Genomic DNA, 25,949 nt, shown 5'->3' on the forward strand with positions numbered 1-25,949 from the left:
GTCGCTCAAAGCCCCGTCCAACCTGACCTTGAACACTTCAAATGATGGGTATCCACAGCCTCTCTGGGCAACCTGTTCCAGTGTGTCACCACCCTCATTGTAAAAAATTTCTTCCTCATGTCCAATCTAAATCTACCCTCTTTCAGTTTAAAGTTGTTGCTCCTTGTCCTGTCACTACAGGCCTTGGTAAAAAGTCTTTCTCCATCTTTCTTTTAAGCCCCCTTTATATATTGGAAGGCCACAATAAGGTCTCCCCAGAGACTTCTCTTCTTGAGGCTGAACAACCCTAGCTCTCTCAGCCTTTCCTCATAAGAGCGGTGTTCCATCACTGATCATTTTTGTGACCCGCTCCAACAGGTCCATGTTCTTCTTATGTTGGGGACTCCAGAGCTGGATGTGGTACTGCAGGTGGGGTCTCACCAGAGCGGGGTACAAGGGCAGAATCCCATCCCTTGACGTGCTGGCCACGCTTCTTTTGATGCAGTCCAGGATGCGGTTGGCTTTCTGCATGGCAAGCACACATTGCCAGCTTATGTCCAGGTTTTCATCCACCAGTACCCCCAAGTCCTTCTCCGTAGGGCTGCTCTCCATCCATTCATCCCCCAGCCTGTGTTGATATTGGGGGTTGCCCCAGCCCATGTGTAGGACCTTGCACTTGGCCTTGTTGAACTTCATGAAGCTCCTCCAGCCTGTCAGGGTCCCTCTGGATGGCATCCCTTCCCTCTAGAAAATCAACTGCACCACTCGGCTTGCTGGCATCAAGCCAGAATGTACCTAGCACTGAAAATGTAGGTTGGCCATTTATATACATTATGGCAGGGGCCATTTTCTGTTTTGCTCCCATGCTGTCTCTAGAACGTCTTTCTGATCAGTACCAAGCCACAGCCTTGAGGTTTTCCGTTACAGTCCCAAGGCCTGATTAGTGCGTAGTCAGCTCAGGGCTTATTATCATGCATGTAGAGTACAGATTGTCTTTCACCATATACTTCTTTTCCTATTTATTTACGTTGAATTTCAGCTGCAGTTTTAACACTCAATTGGTTGATACTGTAAAGCTTTGCAATAGCTATTCAGAGATAGTCTTGTTCTATGCTACCTTGAATAATTTACTCTGGCAAGAAAACTTTGTTTTGGACATCAGGTGCTTTTTTTTTTTTTTTTTTTTTTTGGTAGAGGAAAGGTGACTTAGATGTTAAGAAAAAATGTTGCAGTGTAATTAAAATGCAGTAATTATTTTTACTATAGATATGCCTGCCACTAACATAACTTATGATACTTCTACATTTCAGTCACGCTTACAACTGAAGTTCAGTATGTCAAATTGGTCTTAAAGTAATTCTAGGCCAGGTAGCAGTCTAGTCATAAAATTGCTAGATTTTGTGTGACTAGCTGCCTGGGCATTCAGTCATTGTCAGTATATGCTTATTTACCTTTATCGTAGATGGCTATTCTGAGTATTTTCTATTTTTTGAAGTATATAACAAAATTTGGCAGAAATCCACTGTGAAAATTTCTTGAACCACAAAATAAAAATCTCACTGCTAAATGGAAAAAGCTTCTAGTATGTAGTTTTCTTTGTGTTTTTAAATAAAAGAAAGGTTAAATGCATCTTATGCACACACAGGAAAATGTATTTATTTTGAAAATTAATGCCCCCTTTTGTTATGAAACTATTTTGTATGTTTAAGTCATAGTGGGGGAAAATAATTGTTTGTAGAACTGACATATTTCAATTTTATGCCATGCATGTGATTCACATAATTGACTGGAAAAATCTTTTGTGTGTCATTGCAGTTCTGAATAACAGTCCTATGTGTGCAAACAAACATTGAAGTGATGGTGATCCTGTGTCAAAAATAGTTCATTAGCTTCAGTGCTAAGTCTTAATTGTAATCATTACTAGTCTGACAAATGATATAACATAATTTTAGCAACATGAGCCCAGAGCCTCAGGTCGTCATTAGTGTGTATCTAAATACATGAGCAGCAAAGTGCTTTTTTTCAAGGGGAATAGCAAGGAACATGGGAAATTTGGACCAATGCTAGTTGAAAGTGTAAGACAGTTAAGTAGCCTTCTCAGGACCAGATTCTTGTTGTTGTTGTTTCAATTACCTGCTGTAAGAATTTTATGCTCTGCTAACCCGAAGTGAGCTTTTTTTCACAATGCCTTTGGGGTCAAGGCTGTGTCAGTGAAGGAGAAGTTTTTGCTATACCAGCGTGTTATAAACCGTTCCTATGCCCCATAAACAGTTGTTGGTTTTTCCAACTTCTGGTGTTCTGCACATCAGAGTGGAATGGTGTGCCCTTCTGCGTGAGGGTGTGCAGAAGTGTTTTCTTCTGCTCTTGTCTTAATTATGCCCAGTACCTGTTCAGCTAGTGCATTTGGTATTCCTCCCATGCTTTAGCAATACTGACCTGTGTAGGCTGTAATGGGCTAGGAGTGGCCAAGCAAGATGCTAGCAGCTTCTGGCTCCACAAGCTGCCCATAAGTTGTCCAGCAGAGGCTGGGCTGCATGAATAGCAAAGCCCTGTTGGTCTGGGAAGTGATGAGTAGTATGGCCCCTAAGCGATAGAAGGAGATGAAGTTGCAGAAGTTGCCGAGACCACTGCTTTATGACTTGGCATCTATGGTGAAACCAGTTGTGCATCCCAGTTGGGCATCAAATGTCTGATGCATATCCTCTTCAGATGTTCTGGCTTATGTATCACCTATTAGCCAGTGCTGGAGGTGGGTTAGTAAGCTAGATGAATGCTTGCTTTGTGCCAGTATGGTCATTTAATTACTAAATTGACTGGCACTTTGTTGACTCTTAGGAAGTTCCCCTATTATATTAAAAAAATCTAATATTTTTTGTGTCTATAAAAAGCTTCATAAACTGATAGCAAATGAGTTTTTAAAAAAATTTCTTTAATCTGTTTTATGAGTCAGCCTAATATGCAGCATATAGTATTTATTTTCTCTAATTTTCAAGGATGGAAAAAATCATTATAGCAGGTGTAAGATACAAAGTTTCTTTAAGGCATACATATATTGCATCATAATTATAAAACATGTCTATTGATCAGTGTTTGCACTTGTTTTATGTTTTGTGGTTTCTTTTTTCCAGGGTTAATAAATAAAATCTTCAGTACCTTTGAATAATGGGTTTTTTCTTCTGTCACTGAATAAATAATGAATGCCAAGTTTGGGCAATTTCTTTTTAGTTTTTGCAGTTGAGCATGCGATGTGAAGCACTAGCTCTAGGCCTGCTCCTCAAATCTGCATGCAGGTCATTTTAAAACCTTTGAGATGAGGACAATGTAGAGTGGAGGTGGTACATAGAAGGGGTTGAGTAAAGAGAACAATTATTTTATGTGCTGGGACCTTTAACATGCGATGGATTTTCAGTGCCTAGAAACTTGTTTGAGAGGTAGTGCAGGAAATAAGAAGGCAGAAGAAATAATGGGTGATGCTAATTGGAATTGCATCATTTTAACCTCAGCATAAGTGAAATCAAGGTCAGATCTAAAGACCCCAAATTCCTCTGCATTTAGTTGAAGTTTTGCCATTTATTTCAGTGATGATAAGAATTTAGCGCAGCAGTCATAATTTAGCCAGCTAAATTAGAGGACAAGTTGTTAGGAGCTAAACACCCACTATTCTTAATTTCTAGTAGAGCCAATAGTTCTGTATGATCCATGTTTTACAGAGGCATTTGAGTATCTTCATCCCAACTCTCCGTCTAGCTATGTAAATAGTTGTATTTATATTACTGACGTCCTTAGCAGGACATGGTGTTTTCTTATATGCAAGTCCCAAATTATGCTGGGACATCTGTCACCTCGTTATATTGCAAACTAGCCTTCAGCTTGTTTGGTTAGAACTCTGCTTTATAACTACTTTAGATTAATGACATTATGATTACTTTGCTGTGTACTGTAGAAGAACAGGAATAAATTGCTCTTTGTGTTTCAAATCTAAATGGCAGTCATTTAGCTGGAGCAGTGGTATAGATTGGTACCTATGTTCTGGAAGTTTAAAAAATGATTTGATATAAATAATGTCAAGAGATAGGTGTCAGTGGTAACTTGAAATATCTAAAATGCAAACCTTTAAAATGTAGAGAGCTATGACACTGCTTTTAATGTTAACATTTGTTCAGCAATTCAAGCTGCTGTTGTAATAGAAAAACATTGCCTTTTTAATGATTGAGAAGTAAACATGATTAGTTGTGCTGCAAGAAAAAATTAGGTACATACCTCTTAGGAAAAGAATCATCTCCTTGCAGCACTGGTGGTGCAAATAAAACATTTACATACTGTGTTTTGTAATAGCACATGCTTTTCTTTTAAAATTATTAGAAGGAAAGTGACTCTTGCATCTCAGTCACAGAGTAGCCACTGACAGCAGCCACTAATGGCAGCCACTGAGAGTTGTTTTTTGGCAATTTTATTGCGCGTTTTCAGGAGCAGTTTGTTCTTCCCCCTTTCTCCAAATCATTTAAGAACTAACAAGAGGCTATGGTCACAGATAGGATGATAGATAGGTGGCTAATTTGAGCCAGGATGGCAAAACCTATAACCACAACATGTGACTGCCTGCCGTGCTCACTTGCTGTATTCTGTTTATGCAGAACTTATTTTATAGTGCTGTTATGCCTTTGCTTCGGGTAGTTGTCATGGTTTAACCCCACCCCGTAACTAAGCACCATGCAGCCGCCCACTCACTTCCCCCCCCCCCCGCCCCCGCAGTGGGATGGGGGAGAGAATTGGAAGGAAAAAGGTAAAACTCGTGGGTTAAGATAAGAACAGTTTAATAGAACAGAAAGGAAGAAACTAATAATGGTAATAGTAGTAATAATAAAATGACAATAATAATAATAAAAGGATTGGAATATACAAGTGATGCACAATGGAATTGCTCACCACCCACCAAATGATGCCCAGTTAGTTCCCGAGCAGCAATCCCTCCAGACCCACTCCCCCCAGTTTATATACTGGGCATGACATCACACGGTGTGGAATACCCCTTTGGCCAGTTGGGGTCAGCTGCCCTGGCTGTGTCCCCTCCCAACTTCTTGTGCCCCTCCAGCCTTCTTGCTGGCTGGGCATCAGAAGCTGAAAAACCCTTGACTTAGACTAAACATTACTTAGCAACAACTGAAGTCGTCAGTGTGTTGATCAACATTCTTCTCATACTAAATCCAAAGCATAACACTCTGCCAGCTACTAGGAAGAAAACTAACTCTATCCCAGCTGAAACCAGGACAGCAGTGTTGTTCCAGGTCCGTTCCCTATGGTTGGATCCCACAGAACCTCCTCACAAAATTCTTGATGGAAATTTGTCTCTATATGATGATAGTGATAGGAATGTCACTTTGAAGCTAGAATTTTGTTGAACAGTATTCTCCCTCTTCTCATTTTTCTCCCTTAGTGCAGCTGGCTACATCATTCATGTTTCTGCAGGAGGCAAGTAAATTCGCACGATTTTTATGCCACATCTTTTTTTACATGGGAGTACAGAATTTTAATGCTACAAGACAGAATATACAAGAATGCACTGTAAACATCTGTATAAAAACAAATGTTTCCACAGTTGTGTTCAAAATGTGAACTTTGAAACTTCTAGCTTTAGTTATCAAAAGCACTGTAGCTACTTTTGCATTGTTTTATCTTTGGAAATGATAATTTTAAGGGCTTGACAGGGATTGTTTTGTGGGTTTCTTTCTTCTCTTTAAGAAACCTGAATGAGGTTATCTTTCTGACACCATGTCAGGCAGTAGGATGGCAATCTTCATAATTACTACAACTTCTGCAGTAGAAGTAGTATCCCATTTTTATGCAACTGGTAGAACAAAGAAGGTTCTTAAGTTTTTACATTACAAAAGTTAGGGAGGAGGTGTCAGAAATAGAAGTGTAAGAATGAAAACAAGGAGGATGGAAATCCAGGGAGGGTTTCTGTGGATGCTGGTCTTCAACTTTTTGTTAGAATTATTTTGCGTGGAAAAAGTAGTTTCAAAAAACCTGAAAAACCCTCATTCAATTTACTGCATTTTTCCCCCCATGTGATTGAGTAGTTTTTGGCTGGTTTGATTTTGTAAATCAGATTATCTGCTGACCCCCAGTGAAATATTTGGCTTTGAACTGAGTTGCATTAAACTTCATTTGTCTGTAGTGCTATGCTATCTCAGAGAAGCTGGGTGTGGTGCCTCTCTCCTTTTCTTGTATATCTTGACTCCCCACTGCTTCCACTGCAGCTGAGCGCCATATGTCCTGGAAGAGACAAGAGACCCATTATGGAAGTATAGCTTGGATAAGGAGTACACCTGTATGGGGCAGGAGCTGCATTACGGTTCCCTTTAGGCACATATAGGTTGATGTGGAACAGGCTTCAAACCAAGTGTTTTTTGGTTAGTCCATCACAATTGGTTGATTCAACTCAAAGTGCTAAAAGCCTTTGGTTTGTTTTGATTTTATGTTTCTAAGTAATTCTTGAAATGATAAAACATTAGAATTTCCTGTAGGATAGAAGGGTGGGTTTTTTGCCCTGTTACTACCCCCCATGCATCCCTTGCCCAACCCTGGTGTAAATGGAAGCAGAAGATGTAAGCAGTATTTTTCCTCTTATTAGAAATATTCGTCAAGAAAAGATGACCTAAGGAATATTTTGTCTGTTGCTGCAGAAAAAATGTGTTTTCAGTAAGAAGGTGGGTGAGGCTTTTAAATGACCTGAAAGTTGTAGCTGATTTCCTACTGTATTTTGACATGCCTTATATGCCTGTTAGTGCAGAAAATTATGTTCTTTTATAGTTTCCTTAGTACAGGCATTGCCTATTTTCTTGTTATTGGTGACAAAACTGGATAGCTTTTCAGTCCTTACATGCTGCTGTATGTTTCTGTGCCTTTGAAAAGAATAATATTCATGTGGGCTACAAAGCTCCAAACATGAGAGAATTGTGAGAAGAGAAATTGAATTTCTGGCATAGTCTTCCCACAATGCATTCCAGTGAGTTAAAAACACAAAACAACGGAAACTGTTTGTATTTATATGCAGCTATTGGTGCTCAACTGCTTCTCACATGTTTTGGTTGAAACTGATGGCTTAAAGATGTGGTGGTGTTTTTCTGTGTGTATCTTATTTTAGAAAGGATCAATTTTGATTAAAATTAAAAAAGAGGAAATTTCTATTTTATTTGAGAGGAAAAAGAATTCCTGTTAAAAACGAGACATCTATGTGCAAATGGAAAAAAGAAATGTAAAGCAAATTGAATTTCAGCATTAGCCATGTGAATACTTCTTTGATTATTCAGGCTTTACTATTACATTACATAAAAAATGTGAATCATGAATATAATTTTGAGAAACTCCGGTAGAATAACAGAGATGATAAATTATAAAACCTGATATTGCCAGCACTAAAAGAAAGTGCAGTAACATCCTTTGAAATGATTCTGTTTATATTCAAGCTGAAGCTTGGTTGCTCTTCTTTATTTGCCATCCTAGATTTTTCAGCAATTTGTTATGAAAAGTGTTGTGAAACAAACATGGTAGAAAGCAGAGCTTCACTTAACAGAAAAGTTTCTTTGATTGTATGGCAAGTTCAAGACCTAATCAACTGCACACTTCTGTCAAACTGCCAAGAAATCAATAACATTTGGCCATTAGCCTGCTGCAAAGGAAAGATCAGGATCCTGTTTTGCACTTCTCAAGCCAAGGCTTCATAGGATTTGTTGTGGAATAGCAACAACGCTACCATCATGGGAAGGTTTTCCTGTTCAAAGATGATTTCCCTCAGGAACTCAAAATCTCTTTGTTTATTCAGGTTAGCTTGAGAAAGCTATTGCTGCTGGGGATGTGGCTTGACATACGAAGCAAAATTTGAGGTTGCATAAGAAGGAGGAACATAAAATATTCTCTTTGTGGAAAATGAACAGAAAATCCTCTTGTTCTGCATACAATTTATTCTTTTCTGGGAGAGTGAAAGTGATGCCTGTACTTTTCTGCCCCCTCTTTCTCAACCGTTTTGTGACTCTCTCTTCTCCAAAACAATGATGCCATCTTAGAATTGCTCTTGGTTCTCATTGTCGCCTGCTCCTTGCAGGGAAGTGATGTTTGATCAGCAGTCCTGTGTATGCTTTAAAATTTTCAAATCCCATGTCTGTGGACAGCAGGATCAGGCTTTTCTGCTACCCAGAGGGTGTGCAGGACAGCCTGATAGCAAAGTGGCTGGACTGAGGTGGCATGGCCATGGTCACTGAGCCTGAGCAGCACCTGTGACTCTGAAACAGAGTTCTGCTTTGCCCTTGGCAGTTTTGTTACGAGTCTGCACTGGTAGTTACTGACTTCCTGCAGAAAGTATTTCAGAAAGTCTGTAAGAGAAAATGGTATTAATTTAAATTTATGTAATACAAAATGCCTTAACAAACTGCGTTGTTTAGAGCATGAAACCATGCTGCATGCGCCTTATCCTGAGTAATAAAACAGAGCATGATCTCAGAAGAGGTAGTGGTGACACTGCTCAAATGCTGATGCGATCCAGGAGTTGTGGAACGTATGGAAATGTCTCAGTTATCAGAAAGGTGCTTCCAAAGGTCAGTATTAACCAACACAGATTACTCTCATCAGGTGGAAAGGAAACTCATACCTAGTGTGAATAAAACAGTTTTTCAACTTTTTTGTCATAAATTCTTTGGTAAACACACCGTGAAATAAAAGCATCACACCTGTTTGCCTGACACCCAGAATTGTAATCGCTCCAGGGGAAAAAAGAGTTGATGAAAGTGAATTATCAGTAAATGGATTTTTGAAAGTAGTTGTGTAACTCCTTTTGGTGTATTTGCTTTAAGCCCATTTTATTCTACACAAGCTAAAAATTAGCACACAAGAGATAGTTTTGGTTCACACTTAGAGCTTTGTTCATGTCATCTATGAAGGGAGGAGATGCTTGCCATCATATTACACAGCTGGATAAGGACAGCATTTATTAGGGTAAGTTGTACAAGCTCTGTTTTCCCGAAGAGGTGGCATTGGTAATGAAATGATAAAAAATGGTATCTGTAGCCAAAGAGGGGCAGTGGGAAAAATGTTTGTGCCTCTTGAAGGGGTTTGGCCAGGATACATGTATCTTAACAGGCTTTTATACAGTTAAGGACATGACAACTCTAGCATCTTTCTCTCTCAAAAGATTTTGGTGAGCCTTTCTTCTCCATGCAAGCTCTCCTCAAAGCAAACTGCAGGTAATATGACCCCTGCGTTAATAAACCTAGTGAGGTTTGGGTGTGAACTGCCTTGTTGGAGGAAACCCATTGCTCCAAAGAGGGAGAACAGCTAGGGATCAGTTGTGAAAGTGTTTGCTTCCCTTGTTAAGGCAGTCCTTTATGGTGGTGTCTTTGAAACACTTGACTTTGGAGTGAGGGAAACACTTTCTGACACTAAGAGGTTCAGTTAAGGTGTTCTTGGTGTTTGAATAGGTAGGAGGTCTTGCCAGTGCATGTTAACAGTGGTCCAGCAAAATCTGTGGCCATGTGTGAATAGAAATTTGGGTTCCCTGCCCCTGCCAGTACAGTTTAAAGAGTAAGAAATAGGTTATGGTTACAAACCTAAGTAACTTCCTGTTGCTCTCTTTGTACACACCTTGTTGTTTGACTAATAGTGGTGGAATGCCAAGTGTGGTTAAAACCAGAGCATTCACAACCAAATTTCAGGGGAACCAAAACCCAGGCTTTCTGTAAAAGATGTGAAATGTTTCTATCCTGTTACCAGAGAATGTGAATAATTGTTGAATTATTTAAAAAGGAAATGTCAACATGTCCTTTGCTATATGCACGACACTCATTTGGGTGAAAAATCACATATAATGTCTGAGTGTTTAAAGTACTTTACATTGCATAAACTGCAAAATCTTTGTTACTAGCAATCTATTGAATGTATAACAGCTAATGTGATTTGAGAGATATTAATAAAAACCTGAAAAGAAAACATGTACTATAGTTGCAGTTGGGTAAATTGTTGAAAACTGCCTGTATGCTAAAGTGTGTCTTTGACAGTAAATATTATAAAATGTGGATTCCATCTCTAATGCTATTGGTTTTACAGCCTGAAAATAATTTTATTTTAGACAAGCCATGAACACATTTCAGCTATGTCCAGACAAATTTTGAAAACCAATTTTTGGCTCACGACTTCTATAGTACAATTCAGTTCTCAACCTTCATATAAAATGTTAGTGCATGTGACACTCTTTATCAGTGTGAGGTGTTTGTTTATATATGCAAGGTGGCTTAGTTGATTGGATTAGTTTTGGTTTACTGGTACAGCATGTCTAAACAGCTTCATCAGTTAAGGAAATTTCAGTGAATCCTTGTATAAAACCAGGGGTTGACAATGGGTAGTCAGAAGTTGAAATAATACTACTGAGGATTAGGGAAGGATTCTTACAGACTGAATCATCCTAATTGTTGCTTGGCAGGGTGAGGTGCATTGGATTTTTCTTTTTTTTTGGTCATTGATGAGAACTTAACAGAATAGCAGTTACAAGAACATGTATGAAAATGTCAGAGAAATTTGATCCAAATGTTTCTTAGTAGGTGAGATACGACAGGACTCAACCACTGGATCTTTGATGTCCTGAGACGAGGTAAATGTTTTCCTGCTCTGTGTACCCCATATGCTCAGGTGATTTTAAGATGGAGCAATCCAAACCGTTGCCTGGTCCTTGAATGTCCAGGTGCACTAATAGGCTTACTTATAGTTCCCTCCAGATGGGTAAGCACTACTTTTCTACTTACAGTCTTTAGGGACGAGATAAGTTAATGAAGAACTTGTTTCTATGTGAGTTATGGTTAGAGAAGCACTGTTTTCAGCTCTCTGGAATTCATGTACTTGAATTCTCTTCCTGAGTTTAGTTTGGTTGGATAGGCCGATGAGCACTCCTTTTGATGGAATATTGAGTAAATAGAAGGTGGAGGTCTAGGCAGGAGAACATGCTTCTAGTGTTGGAATAACTTTCTCTTGCTTAAAACTACATTCTGTCACTTTTCTTCCCAAGTTTTTTACTAGATTATATCCCGGCTCCAACCCCTAGGGCTAGTTAACCACAGAGTAGGGCTGTCAGTGAGTGTGGTGGCAACAAACAGACACTTTTTCATGTCATAAAATCATTCAGCTTTGATAGGTAGTTTTGAAAACATTGCATGTGGCTCTTTGCAGTGGTCTTTTATTTTCCATCAGAGCCCTGGCAATCTCTGGTGCTGGCAGGTGGACTGTACCAGCCTTGTCCCTCATCTCACAGAATACTGTAGTTACTTGAAATTTTGAGTGTTTGTTTTTTTTTGAAACTGTTTATAGATAGAAATGATTATATATAACAGAGATGTATCAAGGTCTAGGATGTGCTGACTTCTTATTCTTGCTTCCCTGTCATATGTTGGCTCACTTCAGGGAGAAAAGCTCTGTTTATAGCAATCTTGAGTTGAACTCGTTTACAGCAGATCTATATTTGGGCATCTTTGCACATATCCTTGTGTCTAAAATGGGCACCATAATTCTTACCTTGTAGAGGAGTTAGAAGATTGGTTACTGTCTGTAAAGAGCTTTAAAAATGACAAATCCTGTGTTTGCATATCTTCAGAATAATTAAGAAGCCAGCCAATTAATCTGCTTCCTAGAAATTAATACTTCAAAATTACTTGCTCTGTAAAATTGTTTATGTGCATGATTTGGGGCAGGTATACCTTTTTTCTTTTTTTTTTTTTTTTTGCATATGTGATGGTGTTTACTGAGAAACCCAGGCTCCACTCTTGCAGTACACACTGTGTGGATGCAATCTTCAAAACTAAGGCCCATTATATAATTTCATTTTTTACTTGTTTACTCATTTTTTAAAATGAAGGTGCATGTTTTTAGTAGTGAGGGTAAGTTAATACCTAGAACAACTGAACATGGGCTCAGATGGGTTTTTCATTACTTTTTATGTTAGGATTGATTAAGGAGGCTCCGTGTCTCACCTTGATCCTATATGTTTGATGCAGGAGCTGTCTAGTGAGATTTTTCTGGCCTATATTACACAAGTCATCAGACTAGAATGTTATAAATGTCCCTTCTGGCCTTTAAAGTCCAATCTTTTAATTAAAATACAGGGATGTCTTTTCCGGGGCAAAACAAATACTAAGATTCTAGCTCAATTCATGTGGAGGAGCTCTGCATCATTATCAGATTTCAGACAAGAAAGTTAGATAACAGGTGCTCTAGTGGTTGTTTGAACAAGGAGGGAAAGGCTGTCAATACATGGAGAAAGGTTAGGGTTGCTAAGAATGGTGGCAGAATGAGACAGGGTGAAAAAAGAACAAAACACAAAAAGTCTAATTCCTGAAAAATACATAAACCCGCCACTGATTACAGTATTCCCTGTTGTCTCTTTCTGTTTCCCCCATCTGTCCTTTCTTTGTCACTTTGAATAGCACAGTTTTGTACTAATACAGCTGTATTGTGCTTACTTAAGTGGTAGGACTGTAATCTTTATTCCCTTTATCTGTGACATGCTTGAGGAGGGACCCGAACTTGGATTAACTTGACAGTTCATTCCCTCCTCTGTGGCCCCGATTGGAAAGGCAGCTAATGAGACACAGGAGAAGTGCAGGTATAGACAAGAAGTGAGGAGCTGTGTCCCCAGCCTTCATGCTGGAATAGGTCATCAGTAAGAATAATGGGATTTCCATGCTCCTTTTCCATCGTTTGCACTGCAGACATTTCACTACAGGAGATCATGGTCCAAACAGGTACCTGACCATTTGTTGAACTCTCCACATACAGGTTGAATGTGTGTGTCCTGAAAATGTCTCAAACTATGATTTAATCTGTAACTCTTTCAAAGGAAGTAATTTTCCTTTTGCAAGCATAAGGAATATATTATAAAGAAACTGAAGACTGGAAGGGATCTGAGGCAACAAGTGGTTTCTAAAATTAGAGGTTTTATTGGGATAAGTGCGATATGCAGACCTGAGTGCCATGTCCTTTTTCCAGTGCTTGGGAAGGTGAGAATGCTAGGAATGGGATTGAGAGCATACAGTGGTGAGCAGAAGGATACCTACACCATTAGGTATTGGGAGAAATTTTGTCTGTCTCTTGGTTTAGGCAGGTTTGATTCGGCTGTGGTTTATAGAAAATACTTTTCATTTTATAGAATTTTCGTCTATAGAAAATATCTTCACGGCACAGCTACTCCATCAGTCACCTAAGGTAGTTAGATGTAGAGATGTATCAGTGTCAGTCCCAGAAGACCTTACATGTGGGAGGAGAGGCTAAGGATATGCAGGAAGGCAGCAGTTCTGGGAATGCTGTGAATGTTTACTAGTGAATATACTGGCATCGGGATGCAGCCTTTCAGGTAGCTAAATGTTAAATGAGGGGCTTTATGGATTGTTCTTCCAGACTCAAGCATGGTGAGTCTGCACGTCCCAGGCTGGTTGCCAAAAAGCCTTTAGGAAACCTGTCTCATATACAGAGTTCCCAACAAAATGAGACACTTCTAACCTGACTGTCCTGAATGCCAGTCCCATACCTTCATTATAGGCCTTATTTCTGTGCAGGGCACTGGAGAGAGCAGCAGTAATGAATGCTGTGAGAAGAGGGAAAATGTTCTGCAGCTAGGTAATGCACAGCCTTCTAGGCAAGCAGCTTGTGGTTTCTGGCTGGAAATTCCCACTGGACAGTGTCAAATGCATTTTGAGACAATGGTACCCATGTTCAGTTTATTACTAGTGAATAATTTAGCTGCGCTTACTGTGTTGTATCAGTTCCAGTAGGCTTTACTTGTGACATTTCCTTTTGTGTGGCAGATTTTTTCCCTGTTGATAAACTGCTGCTGAAGTACAAATGGTCTGCATTGAAAATACAGCAAATGGGGCCGTATTAGTCTGGTTGTCTCATCCCTGAAACAAATGCTATAACTGTTGTAATTTGACCTAATTTTAATGCAAGCCAACAGAGTTGCAGGAGAATTAAGGTCTGCAGTGACCTTTGTGTATTCCTTGATTTATGTTTTGCATGCAAGCTGGGTATGGTATTTTTTTATCAATATAGTAAGAGTTTATAAAACAGGGTACATTTATGTACAGTCTCCCTAATTCCAGAACTATTGATTGTATATTTAAATATAATGACCCCAGAATGCTGTTGCTCTTGGCCCAAACAATATTTGCAGAATGGCTCAGGAAGGTGATTCACTGTCAGATGCCAGAACAGATTTTGTGGAGCAGTTTGTAACTTGATTAATCTAATATTGGTTGAAGAGAGAAGACATCAAGCTATCTTATCTACCATACAATATAGGGTGTGTATGTAGTATATATTTAGCCAGTGTTAAACCAAACCCAGAACAGATACTACAGCCCATCTCTGAATCTCCTCAGTGTTGGAGATGGAGATCCCAAACAATGCCTTCTAATGTGTTCTTGAGCCAGTGGCTTGGCAGATAAAAGCCCTATTTTCATTTACCTCTAGAAGTTTTTTCTCTGTAGTTCTGTTCAATACCAGATTTCTATCTACCAGGAACGATGAAGCAACATTAACATGATAAAAAAACCCCTTAATCCCTGGGTGCCTCCACAAAGAAACACTGAAGCAGCTGAAAGACTGCAGTGGGTCTCTACCTGTTTTGCAAATTACCTCTTTATTTTTTTAAAGAATCAAAATCAAGACCAAAATATGTAAGAAAAAACCAGACAATTAGTAAGAGCCAGCACTTTATGAAAATGCCAGTATATCTTGAAGGATTTAGAAGACTCACATACCATCAAATGAAGTTTTAATTAGCTCCTGTAAGACTATGAGAAAGACTTTATTTGAGTGGACAAAAGGTCCAACTAGTCTGATATCCTGTCTCACATTGTGGCCATGAGGACATGCCAGGAAAGGCATCAACTTAGGCACATATTTTACTTTTCCTTTCCCTCTCCTCTGACATGACTTCAAGCTGCTAGTTATTTTCAGCTTCAGGACTGTTTGAATTCTGAATATGTGAATTCTCTGTGCTTAGTAGCCCACAATTTCTGTACAGTGAACTCTCTAGTCTCCCTGCAACTTATCAACGCTTACTGCATTTTCTACTTCCTTTGTCAAGAAGCAACACCAGTTTGCTACCAGTTGCATGAAGAACCACTTTCTTCTGTTTGTTTTGAAGCTGGTTTCTATGACATTCATTTAACAGATTTTTTTTTATTGAAAGAGAAATAGAGCAGTGGATCCTTTTCCATCCATTCCATATCTCGTGTGATTTTGCAGATCCATGTTGTGCTCCCAGAGTTGTTCCTTTCTTTGCATTGAAGAGTCTCAGCTTAAGTTTTTACTTATATGGGTATCTGATTTGGACATACGCAAGCCTTTGCATACCACTTTTATCTTTTTCTGAACCTTTCCCATTTTATGTTGCCCCTTCTGTGATGGGAGGTCCAAAGCTACTCACAGTATTCAAGATGTTTCTCATCGTAATAGCCTTGTCTACTTTGTTCTGTTTCTTTCCCAATCATCCCCAGCACTCTGGTTTGCTTTTTTGGCAGCTGTTGAGCATTGGGCTGGTGTTTTTGTGAAACTTATTCCAGGATCTTACTCCTGAGTGGTAGTACCAAGGACAGAGCCCATCTTTTCACATGTGAACCTTGGAATGTTTTTCCTCACATATGTCACTTTACATTTGTGTACAATGAATTTCACCTGCCATTTTACTTTCCAGTAACTCAGGCGTGTTGAGTCTGCAGTTCTTTGTAATAGGTTCTCATCATTACTATATTGAATAATTAACAAACCTTGTCATCCTTTGTAATGCCTGTCCCAGTCTTCAACACAATTCCCTGAGGAAGTCCTTTGATGACTTTGTTCCATTATATGAACTGACAGATGGTCCAATATTCCAGCTTTGTTTCCTAGCTTTTGATCAGATTTTTTTTTCTTTTTATCCATGGAGGGACATTTTTCTTCTAAGTCCTAGATGCTTAAGTGTTTCCCTAAAAAACTGTCAAAAGTATTTTGAAAACCATATCATCATAATCCAAATGCTTGTTGACCCCTTCAGCAAACTCCAGTGACTTTAGAGGAGTTGACAGCCTTTTACAAAAGCCATACTGACTCTTCCCAAGTACATCATATTAATTCTGATGTCCACTAATCCTGTTCTCATTATAGCTTTTACTAATTGGTGTGATACAAACATGAAGTGTTTTGGCTTTGTAGATCTCCCTGGAAACTTGTAAAAAAATTGCCATGGTTTTCACCCTCCTGTCATTATTCCACTCTCATGCTAATTTAACAACAATGGGCTATGAATTTCCTGCCAGCGCTAGCAGCACAGCAAGTCTCAAGATGTGGCATAACTTAACCCTGGCATTTGTCTTCCCTTGACTCAAAGCACAATACTATCCTTCCGACTAACATGCTGCTGATCCAGTGATGCGGAGGGATTGTTGTCTTCTCCCCCAAACATTTCTCTCACCTCCATACACTCGTACTTTTGCACTTGTTTCTTTCTAGGGATGCTGCCTTCTTCCAAACATATTCCTTTCTTTTCCTTGTTTCCCTGGGATGTAAGAAATACAGAATATACGTAATGTTTTGTATTTGAGAAGCTGGGAAAAATACTGTCAGTAGAACACATCTGAAAACTTCATGAGTTAACATGTCCTTGAATAGTACAAGCTGCTTGGATTCAGACTGCAGTTTGCTGCTTTTCTTTCAAGGATTATTGATGAGTCTTCAGTTGCTACAGTGATTGTCCTCTTCTGCCCAATAATGTACTGGTGCTTGAGACTGCATATAGATTTCCAGATTCTGAAATGAAAATGTCTTTAGAAGTCAAGAACGAGAAATATTTTTAGCTTGTTATCTTAAGTTTTAATTAATTGCCTCTCCCACCTTTTTTCGCCTCAGAGTTTTTTTAACATGCCATTACAAACATTAGGTAGTGAATATAAGCCTTAAAGATGCAGCAAATGATTAAGCTTCCTCATGCCTCACATTGAAGACAGACTCTTGTTAAGGCTTTTAATTTTTGGTAGCAGTCTTGGTACACAAACTAACTTTTCATAGTTGTTTCGCATTTATACTCTTCATTCTTATCAATATTGACAGCTGGAGTTTTCTTTTTAAATTACTCTCGAAGTCCTGGCTTGAATGATTAAACTACGACTGTACAATAAGTCACTGAAAGATCAGGAAATAGCATCTAACAAGGTCACACCACATTTAAGCTTTAAAAATGGTATTTTTATAGTATATTATGAAGAGAATTAAATTTGGTTTATGTTTAGTAAGAAAAGTTTAGGGAAAAGCAGTTCATAGGCCAGTAGCTATTACTGCACTATAATAATTTACAAGCCCACAATACAACAGAATTTCGTAGTCACCTTGGAGTCCTTTGAAGCATAATTTAAATATTTATATGCTGTGCTTATGGAAGGATAAGATAACAAACACTGTTGACGCATGCTTCATTTCTCCAGTATGAGTTTTTCCACCCAGACATTCAAAGCTGACCAAATTTATGAGGAGCTGAAGGCAGGAGCTTGCAGTAGGAATTGTCAAGCAGTGTTATTATCTAGGGTAGCAGCTTTTCTGCCTGTGACAGGTAGTGGTACCACCATGGGAAGATGAGTGCTCATTCTTCTTGGTCCTTCAGTGTTTCAGTAACTGAACTGTTGCAAGCATCACCACTAATTTACAAATGGAAAAGACACGTCATGTTACTGCAGCTATCAGGGGATGAAAAGGAGTAACCAACGAAACAGACGTAGTGGTAAGTTATCAGGGGATGAGAGATAAGAGATAGGATAGGAGATGTCCTTTGAAGTTTCCATGTGAGGTGGAGGAAAGAGAATGAGTTGTGGGACTGTCCTTGGGCATTGGAGAGTGCGGTACCTGTGTTGGTGTGACTCTCACTTCATAAACAGCAAAAGCTCTTGTCAGTCACAAGGAGATCAGCATTCTGCTCTTGGGAAATTTAGTCTCAGGGGTGTCTGTATTGGTGGAAGCTCTACCTCAGTATGCCTTAGAAGTAGTCTTTCTGTTGCAGGGCATATATCATTTGGGTTGGTTTTTTGGGTTTGGGAGGGGTTTTTTTGTTTGGTTGGTTTGGGTTTTGTTTTGTTTTGGTTTTTTTTTTACCAGAATGATGCTTGTTTTTCCCCTTGGAAAGCATGGCAACTTCAGAGCTTTTGCTGTCTTATTTTGAATACAGCCATTATTTGGGCAGTTTTATAAGGACAAAGTTATGGTGTGAACTGCTGTCAATGGGGAGCCCAGCACAATAATCAGTATACTCCAGTATGGGACTTCTTTCACTCAGGGTCTTAATCTTGTTTCAGTCTTGTCTCTGAAGCAGAGGTCCCTGTCAGCTCATTCCTTAGTCTTTCCTTTTCACTGAAGGAAGAAACTCTAGCACTAGATATAAGTCAGAGAAGTGATACATAACAATATTCTTGATGCATCTAAATCCCATTGTTCTTTCCTTGACTGTTAGTCAAGATAGTGCCTTCATACCTATGCAAGGTATATGAATCTTTCCCTGCCTTTTTTTCTAAGCTTTACTTTGGAGAACTCTGCCAAAGATATTTTTATTAAAATGAAGAGTTACCATTTTGCTTGTGCATACCTGAATACTGAAAAGACACCTTAAAATGAAATCACTGGATTTGTTTTATATCAAAATACAGAATGCTCATTTTATCTTCTATGAGCCTGACAATTTTCAGAATAAACAATAATAAAAAACCTGTCCAACTGAACCATGGGCTTAACTTGAAACGCGAGTGCCTGCCTGCTAGTCCAATGGACGTGGTGAATGACGATGACGGTAGTTGATGTAAATGTGTCCTATAGTTCTTAAACATTTACTGTCATCACTTCATAATAGTGTGTATGCAGAGGGGTGGATGCATCGCACGTACCATCTTATTTTCTTGTAGTAAATTAGTTTTGTAAATTAGCAACATTTATTTTAAAAACAGAATTCAAGGATGACTTAGAGATTCTTTTTAGAGGCATGTTATGATATTTTGTTTGCACTTTGCTTACTTTAGAGTTGGCTACTTCTGGGTAAATGATGTGACAGTTGATGCTGATGCTTGAGTGCAATATGTGTGTTTGAGAGGGGTGGAGGATGTAGATGTTTTTTAAAGTTTTAATCTGTGCTTTTTGTTGGTCTAACTAAGCATTTAGATCATGCCTATCAGCATAGTAACTCCACACCTTTAAGTCTAAATTCTGCGACATGAGATCACTGCAAGTCTTCCTAAAAGAGGTCTGAGTTACCTCACTTTAAAAGAAAAAGTAGGGAGGACTGTAATAGTGTCTTCCCTTTAATGTGAATCCCTACACAATGGGATTAAATCCAGTGCTTGTCTACACTTGTGTCTTCTTTATTCTAATTTTATATGTAGCAGCTTTATGAAACACAAATAACTTGTTACATAAAATGCAGCTCCGAACAGTGTGATTTATCTTTAAATATACTTTTTAAAATAGACTATTCCAGTCTATAAACAGAGCACATTTGTGTGTGTAATCTTGCTGCACTTTTTACTGTCCTGTAGGTTGTTTTCAACTGCACTGTATTGTTATAAAAGTTTTTATCTATCACTGAGTTGATCTATCACTGATTAAATGTTTCTTTCTATTCATGGCATTCAGGTTTAAGTGATATGCACTATTGAAAAACCACAGTATTACAGGATTGTCCTTTTAATGATTTATTGATCCTCATCTGTGCTCTGGAGTTGTTTTGTTTCTGAAACTCAACAGATCAGAGCCTGGACTTTCTTTGTACAGCCTGTTAAATGTGAATGCTGCTTCTTATATTGCTGTGTTTCTGTTTTGTTGGTCTGTTGCTAATCCTGCAGTGCTTGTGGTCTGCTGTATGAAAAGGGTTTTGTATACATGTAACAATGTTTAGTAAATTAATATAATGCACAAATGAATAGTTTTCTCTATACGGAATGCCATCATATGTACTTATGTTACCCAAAAAGAAACCAAACATGTAAGTGTACTCAGATGCACAGAGGCAGCTGGGTTTTGTAAATGTGAGGTCCCCAGGCATGAACCTTGATGCAAATACAGGTGCACAGACAGTGCTGGAGCCAGTGTAGTGAATCCAGTGTATCTGGGGTGTATCTGGGGTGTATTGAACCCGCCCTGTGCACACTGCACAGCTGACTTGTGTATTGTATGTGCACAGCAGGCTGCCAGATGTTTCAGAAGGGGCCAATAGATGGCTGAAATAATCTCTTTTTTGTATTGGCAAAATTCAGTATCAGTGTTGACAATATCTGCAGCCAATTCTCCGTAGGTAAAATTTCATCCCTTCTGTTCTGTTTCTGTTTATGCTTGTGTTCCTCCTGCCTTGAAATGGCTTTTAATTCTGAGGTGTTTTATATTTGCTTGATCTCCAGCATGGTGTTTGGCTCAGAGGGCCTTTTTCAGCTGAGCTGTGGGTTTGACAACGAAAGCAGAATGTTTGTTGAGATCACTTCACATTTCTTACTGCTGTAAACAATGGCTAATGGCGTGGGAGAACACAAATTACATACCTCACTTGCTGACTGGAGTGAGTTTGGAATTTGCTGTTAGACCCCAGAAAGTAATTGCTGCCACACGTGGTTATGCTCAGTTCCTTGTTAACTGGGGCGAAGGTGGAAGAGGGATTGAGAAGTTCTAGGTAACGAAGGGACCTGAGTTATCCGGTGCAGAGGTGTTTAGCTGTAAGAGCTCCTGCATCACATTAGACCTAATAACCAGATGGTTTTATGTATGGACAGATCCCTCACTGGTCCCTCTGCCTGTGAAACAGCTGGCTTACTAACTGGTGCATTTAAGGCACCTATAGAAATTACAGGTGTGTGTTTAGGTAGAGTTTTCTCACCTATTTTCATCTAAGTTGGAAGAATTCTGTTTGCTGCCTGGCTGTTAGTATGGAAGCTATGCAAAATAAGGTTGTAAATGACCAACCTCATGAATGGGTTTTAACATAGATGACTGGGGGTTCTCCTCTCCCCACTAGATAATTACTATTATTACTGCATTCTGAAAGTAATGAAAACTTTCCTGAATTTCTGTGTTCTATGAAACATACCATGCCCAACATCTTTCACGTAAGAAACGCCATCAAAGAATATGACACTTCTTGTGTGAATAGCATTTTCTTGTGAAAACAAAAAGTTGTTGCAATGACAATTATGGGTGAGGCTTCTTGAAAGAAGGCCAAAAATGTTTTGGGAGTGTGATGAATGAGGAGGGACACTTTCCTTGTTTGGAAAGGTGAGGAAATAAGCTAGAGCCAGTGCACAGTCCACATTCTTGTGAGGAAGCAGGGACAGTTCTGCATTTGGTGTCCTGTGCCAGCCATCTAAGAAAAATTTTAGGTGAAAAAATGCAAGGGAAAAAGAACTACAAACACCCCAGTACAGTCACACTACTGTATTCAACTGTAGAAGCTGTTTAGGTAATTATATTATGTTGTCTTGTATGTGGGAGCTTAAGAACAATAACTTAAAATAAGTACCATGAAAGCTATTGCCTTAATACACAGGGGAATCTGTTAAGGATCCAGTTTCAACTTCAATCCATGTTTCATGACTTAATAGCTTACAACGCATCTTCCTAGGCTGGCAATGCTTTGGGCTGTGTTTAAAAAGTTAGATTTTTAATTTTTTTTTATTTTATATATCTTTTTTTATTTAAAAGAGTTGCTGAACATTTTTTGTCTTGTTCTAATTTGCAGCATTACTTTACTGTTCTTTTTGGCCATGAAGGGCAGAAGCCACTGGAGCTCCGTTGTGAGGATGAAGTTGATGGGGACGAATGGGTAGAAGCAATTCACCAAGCTAGGTATGAAGCCTGATTTTTAATACTTAGCTCCATTTTACTGTAAATAAATTGGTAATAATTTGAAAATCTAAATTCACTCTCTAAACAGAAATAAACATTACAGTGCATTGATCATGTATTGCTTGTGACGCATGGGTATGTTATAGGAAAAAATGCCTTTATCATTCATGCTTATATCACTGTACTTTATCATGCACAAGTGATTGTGTTCTATTTGAAATTAGTTCAAGTAGAATACTCTTTTATTGGAAACAAGCCCTAGGATTAGTCCTCTCTTAGAGGCAATGTTTGTTATATGAATGAAGAAATAATTGGTATGCTAAATGAATAAATGAGTGTTTCTTAAAAAGCTCTTATGTAGTACTAAAAGTAAGAAAGAGGAGGTCAAACCATTATGATGATAAAGTGCAACAAATAAAATTTTGTCTTCAAATCTGAAGTCCTGAACAACGATCAGTCTTGTGAAAAGGAATGTGGTAGGACTTCCAGCCATCCAGTGATCTTTCCCTGAGAAAAGGTCTGCACGGTGAATGGGCAAGATTTACAGTATAATCTAAATGAAAATCGTTTAACTGAAGTTTTGTGAAATGGTTTGCGGAGGCAAATGTCTTTGCTGAAATGCACTTTCTTCAGCCTCCTCTCATAGAGACTCACCTCAGCTTATCTGCAGTGCCATGGTAACGCACAAGGAACCAGGCAATTTCTGAGTTGCTTAGGACATGAGCCATGTAAACAGAAGTGATTTTGCTTTATAACTAAAAATGAACACCACCAGCTAGTAGTTCTTAATGTAGAACTTGTGAAATGAGGCCCTGAAGCTGCAGGTCTTGTGTTACCTGGGCATCTGGTCTTTGGATCTGCATCCTCTTCTTAGCATTGGTACCTAACTGAACGGGGTCTCATCCTTTGTTGGAAAGCACCTCCTGGGTTGTGGTATTAGGTGAACCACATTTTGCGTGGTAGCCCTCTGGGTGAACACATTAGTTCAGGTGTTGAGAAGCTATGAGGCTTTGAACTCTCAGCCCACCCCAGGAGAGCATGTCCACCAGCAGGCAGTCCTGTATTGCTGAGGGAGGAGGAGGTGAGGGAGATCTTCACCTTGTCTCTGGATCTGGGTCAGTTTCTTTGTGGAGTACAACTGAAAGCAAGTGAAGAAAGGAGAGTGACTTTTTGCCTTCTGGTAAGGGCATTCAGGGGAAGCAGGATCCTACAGTTCCCTGTTTTCAGGATAATTTTCTTCTTGTCCATTGCCTGGTGTAAAAGGCACATAAGCAAGAAGAGCTTCACAACACTGAGTTAAAATTTGTCTCTGGGTAGTTCGGTCCATAAATAGATCAAGCATGAATATTCAAGACAGAACTTAGCAGAAAATTAAGTGAATGTTAAACACACAGTTTAAAATATTGAGAACTTAAACTTGCTAAGAAGTTAGTTGTGAAGTTCAAGGTTGGGGTGGTTGAATTTTGCCTCCACCAAAAAGTTATCACTGCAGCCTTCAGAAGACAACTGGGTCTCTGTTGTAAGCAAGATCAGTCTTTTGATCTCCGTCCCTTTTGCTATTTGAATGTTTTCCCTTTATTTGTGCCTATCTGAAATGACAATCCTAATAATATGAAACTATGGACACCACTGTGAGGGATATTCTCAGGGCCCTATGAAATTTGGGGGATTTTCTTAATCTACTTTTCTGCATAGGTCTCTAAATTTCTTGGGAAAATTTTACAGGAACATGGACGTGGCTTTTCTTGTTCTAGTATTCTTTTCTTGAACAAAATATCAACAAGTGACAAAGTTTCTGAAATTTAGTTGCTAAACATCCCACTCTGCTGCTGTTACCTCGTTCTGATACTTTTCTACTTCACTGGAAGTGGCTTTTATTTGCTTTACATTGTGTCTAGTTGCATAGTTAGTTACTTAACCATTGGGTCTTTTACCAAAGATACATAACAAAGAAGTGAAAATAACAGTTTTAGACTATTTGTATTGGGTTTGTGTGGAGCAGGTTTTTTCAGTAGTGGGGGAGGGGGCCGCAGGGCCGGCTCCTGAGAGAAGCTGCCAGAAGCCTCCCCGGCTCCGAGTCGGGCCCGCCGCTGGCCAAGGCCGAGCCCGTCAGCGATGGCGGGAGCCCTCTGGGAGAACAGGTTGAAGAAGGGGAACCTGCAGCGGGGGAGGAGAGCGGGATGTGAGAGAAAGCCCTGTGCAGGCAGCACGGTCAGCAAGGAAGGAGGGGAGGGGAGGAGGTGCGCCGGAGGAGGTGGATGCCCCCGCAGCCCGTGGTGAGGCGGCAGGCTGTCCCCCCCCAGCCCACGGAGGGGAGCGGGGCAGCAGATGCCCGCCCGCAGCCCGGGGAGAGAGGGACGGATGCCCCCAAGATGGCGGCGGCTCCAGAGGAAAGCCGGCGCAGGGGGACGGATGCCCCCAAGATGGCGGCGGCTCCAGAGGGAAGCCTGGGACTGAAGATGGGTCGGCGGCAAGGACCCCCGCCAGGGAAGTTTGTGAGGAACTGCGGCCCGCGGAAAGGACTCTTCTGTGCCGCAGAAGCTGAGGGAGAACTGTGTCCTGTGGGAAGAACCCCACGCTGGAGCAGGGGAAGAGCAGAGCGAGGAGGAGGAGGAAGGAGCGGCAGAGACAACGGCTGGCGAGCCGCCTGTCAGACTGTCAACCGCCGTTGCCCTGCGCCGCCGGCGGGAGGAGGTAGAGAGAAGCGGGAGTGGGGTTGAGGCGGGAAGGAGGGAGGGGTGGGGGGAAGGTGTCCCCAGGTTTGGTTTTACTTCTCAGGAGCCTTCTTTTGATCTGACTGGTAGTAAGGCGAGCGGATCGTGTTTCTCCCCCAGGTTGAGCCTGTCTTCTGCCCGTGACCCTCAGCGGGGAGTGGTCCCTGCCTGCCCTCGTCTCGAGCCACGAGCCACGAGCGTTTCTTTGTGTTTTCCCTTGCCGTCCCACTGTGGGGAGGAACGAGCAAGCGGCTTCGTGGTGCTTTGTTGCCAGCTGGGCTTAAACCGTGAAATTATTGCATAAGATTTTTCTTGCCAACTTAATTAAACAAAATAGAACAGATTTGCTTCAGGGTTTAAATTTTGCCAGTATCATGATTTAGACTTTTTTCCTTGAGTTCGTCTGTGTTTTTGACAAATGGGACAAGCTTTGGCAACTTCTTTGGTGTCACTTTTCATTTGAGGCTAGCTTAATACATTTCTGACCCTTCTCTCAGGTTTTTGTTTTGAATTCCTAAATGACATTTTGTGTAGCCCTTTGAAGATACTTTTTTGTAGTATCTCAGGTGTCTTAGATAAAAATTTTAGGAGGTATTGAGAACATTCCCTCTACCCTTAAATTGAAAACAGGCCTGGGAACATCGTGTTTTGTGTGAAGTGGTTGGCATTTTTGTGAAATGGAAATATTTAATTGCTTTCCAGAGGGTCTCATCCTCATGAATAGTTATGGTAATCCATGTTTTAGCTGAGACAAAGTAGTTGAGTCTTTTTCTTTTTTTTTTTTCTTCTTTCTTTTCTTAGATTGACGTATACAAAATCTAATTTTGCATTGCTTTTCATGACTTTTTGCCAAATACATGTTTGCAGCCATCAAAATCTCCTCCATGTTTTATTTATTTTGCAAGTTATAAACAGACTGTTGGAAAAATAACATGATCTTACTGCACCCCGTGTCCCACTCTGGATAAATAGGTATTTTATTTGCATGCAAATTCATAATTAAAGGATTTTCTGCTGTGACATTGTCCACTGTTTCTTGGAAGATTTCATTGTGGGTGGGATGCTACTGCTTATGATTTGGGGTGCAGCACACACACTGCGAGAGCTGACCGGCTCTTGCATGCTGCACCTACATGCTGCATTGCTTATGCTCCTGTCTGTAGTGCCCTCTCTTCATTTGAGAGACATTGTTTGGCTTGTGGGCTTGCAGTGGGACATGCAAATCAGTATATTTTGGTGGGACTCCATCATGAGCTCTACATGCGTTCCTACTTTTTGTATCTTTTCATTTTATTTGAATTCTCAGTGTTTAGAGTTCTCAGTAGTATCCAGGGTGGCAGAGTAAGGTTTGCTGCTTCTGAGTTACATTTCTGTGCTGGAGGATTT

General features: G+C 39.9%; 1 protein-coding gene across 2 annotated transcripts in view; it reads left to right on the top strand.

Moving 5' to 3' along the window:
- RASGRF2 (Ras protein specific guanine nucleotide releasing factor 2) overlaps positions 1-25,949 on the top strand; it is a 133,124-nt gene that overhangs the window by 18,823 nt on the left and 88,352 nt on the right. For both annotated transcript variants that reach the window (XM_075020263.1, XM_075020264.1), the window contains exon 2: positions 21,743-21,849. In XM_075020263.1, the coding sequence (XP_074876364.1) occupies positions 21,743-21,849 (107 nt within the window). The remainder of the gene's footprint in view (positions 1-21,742; positions 21,850-25,949) is intronic.

The sequence above is a fragment of the Buteo buteo genome, chromosome Z, assembly GCF_964188355.1.
Source record: "Buteo buteo chromosome Z, bButBut1.hap1.1, whole genome shotgun sequence".
NCBI classification, from domain to species: Eukaryota; Metazoa; Chordata; class Aves; order Accipitriformes; family Accipitridae; genus Buteo; species Buteo buteo.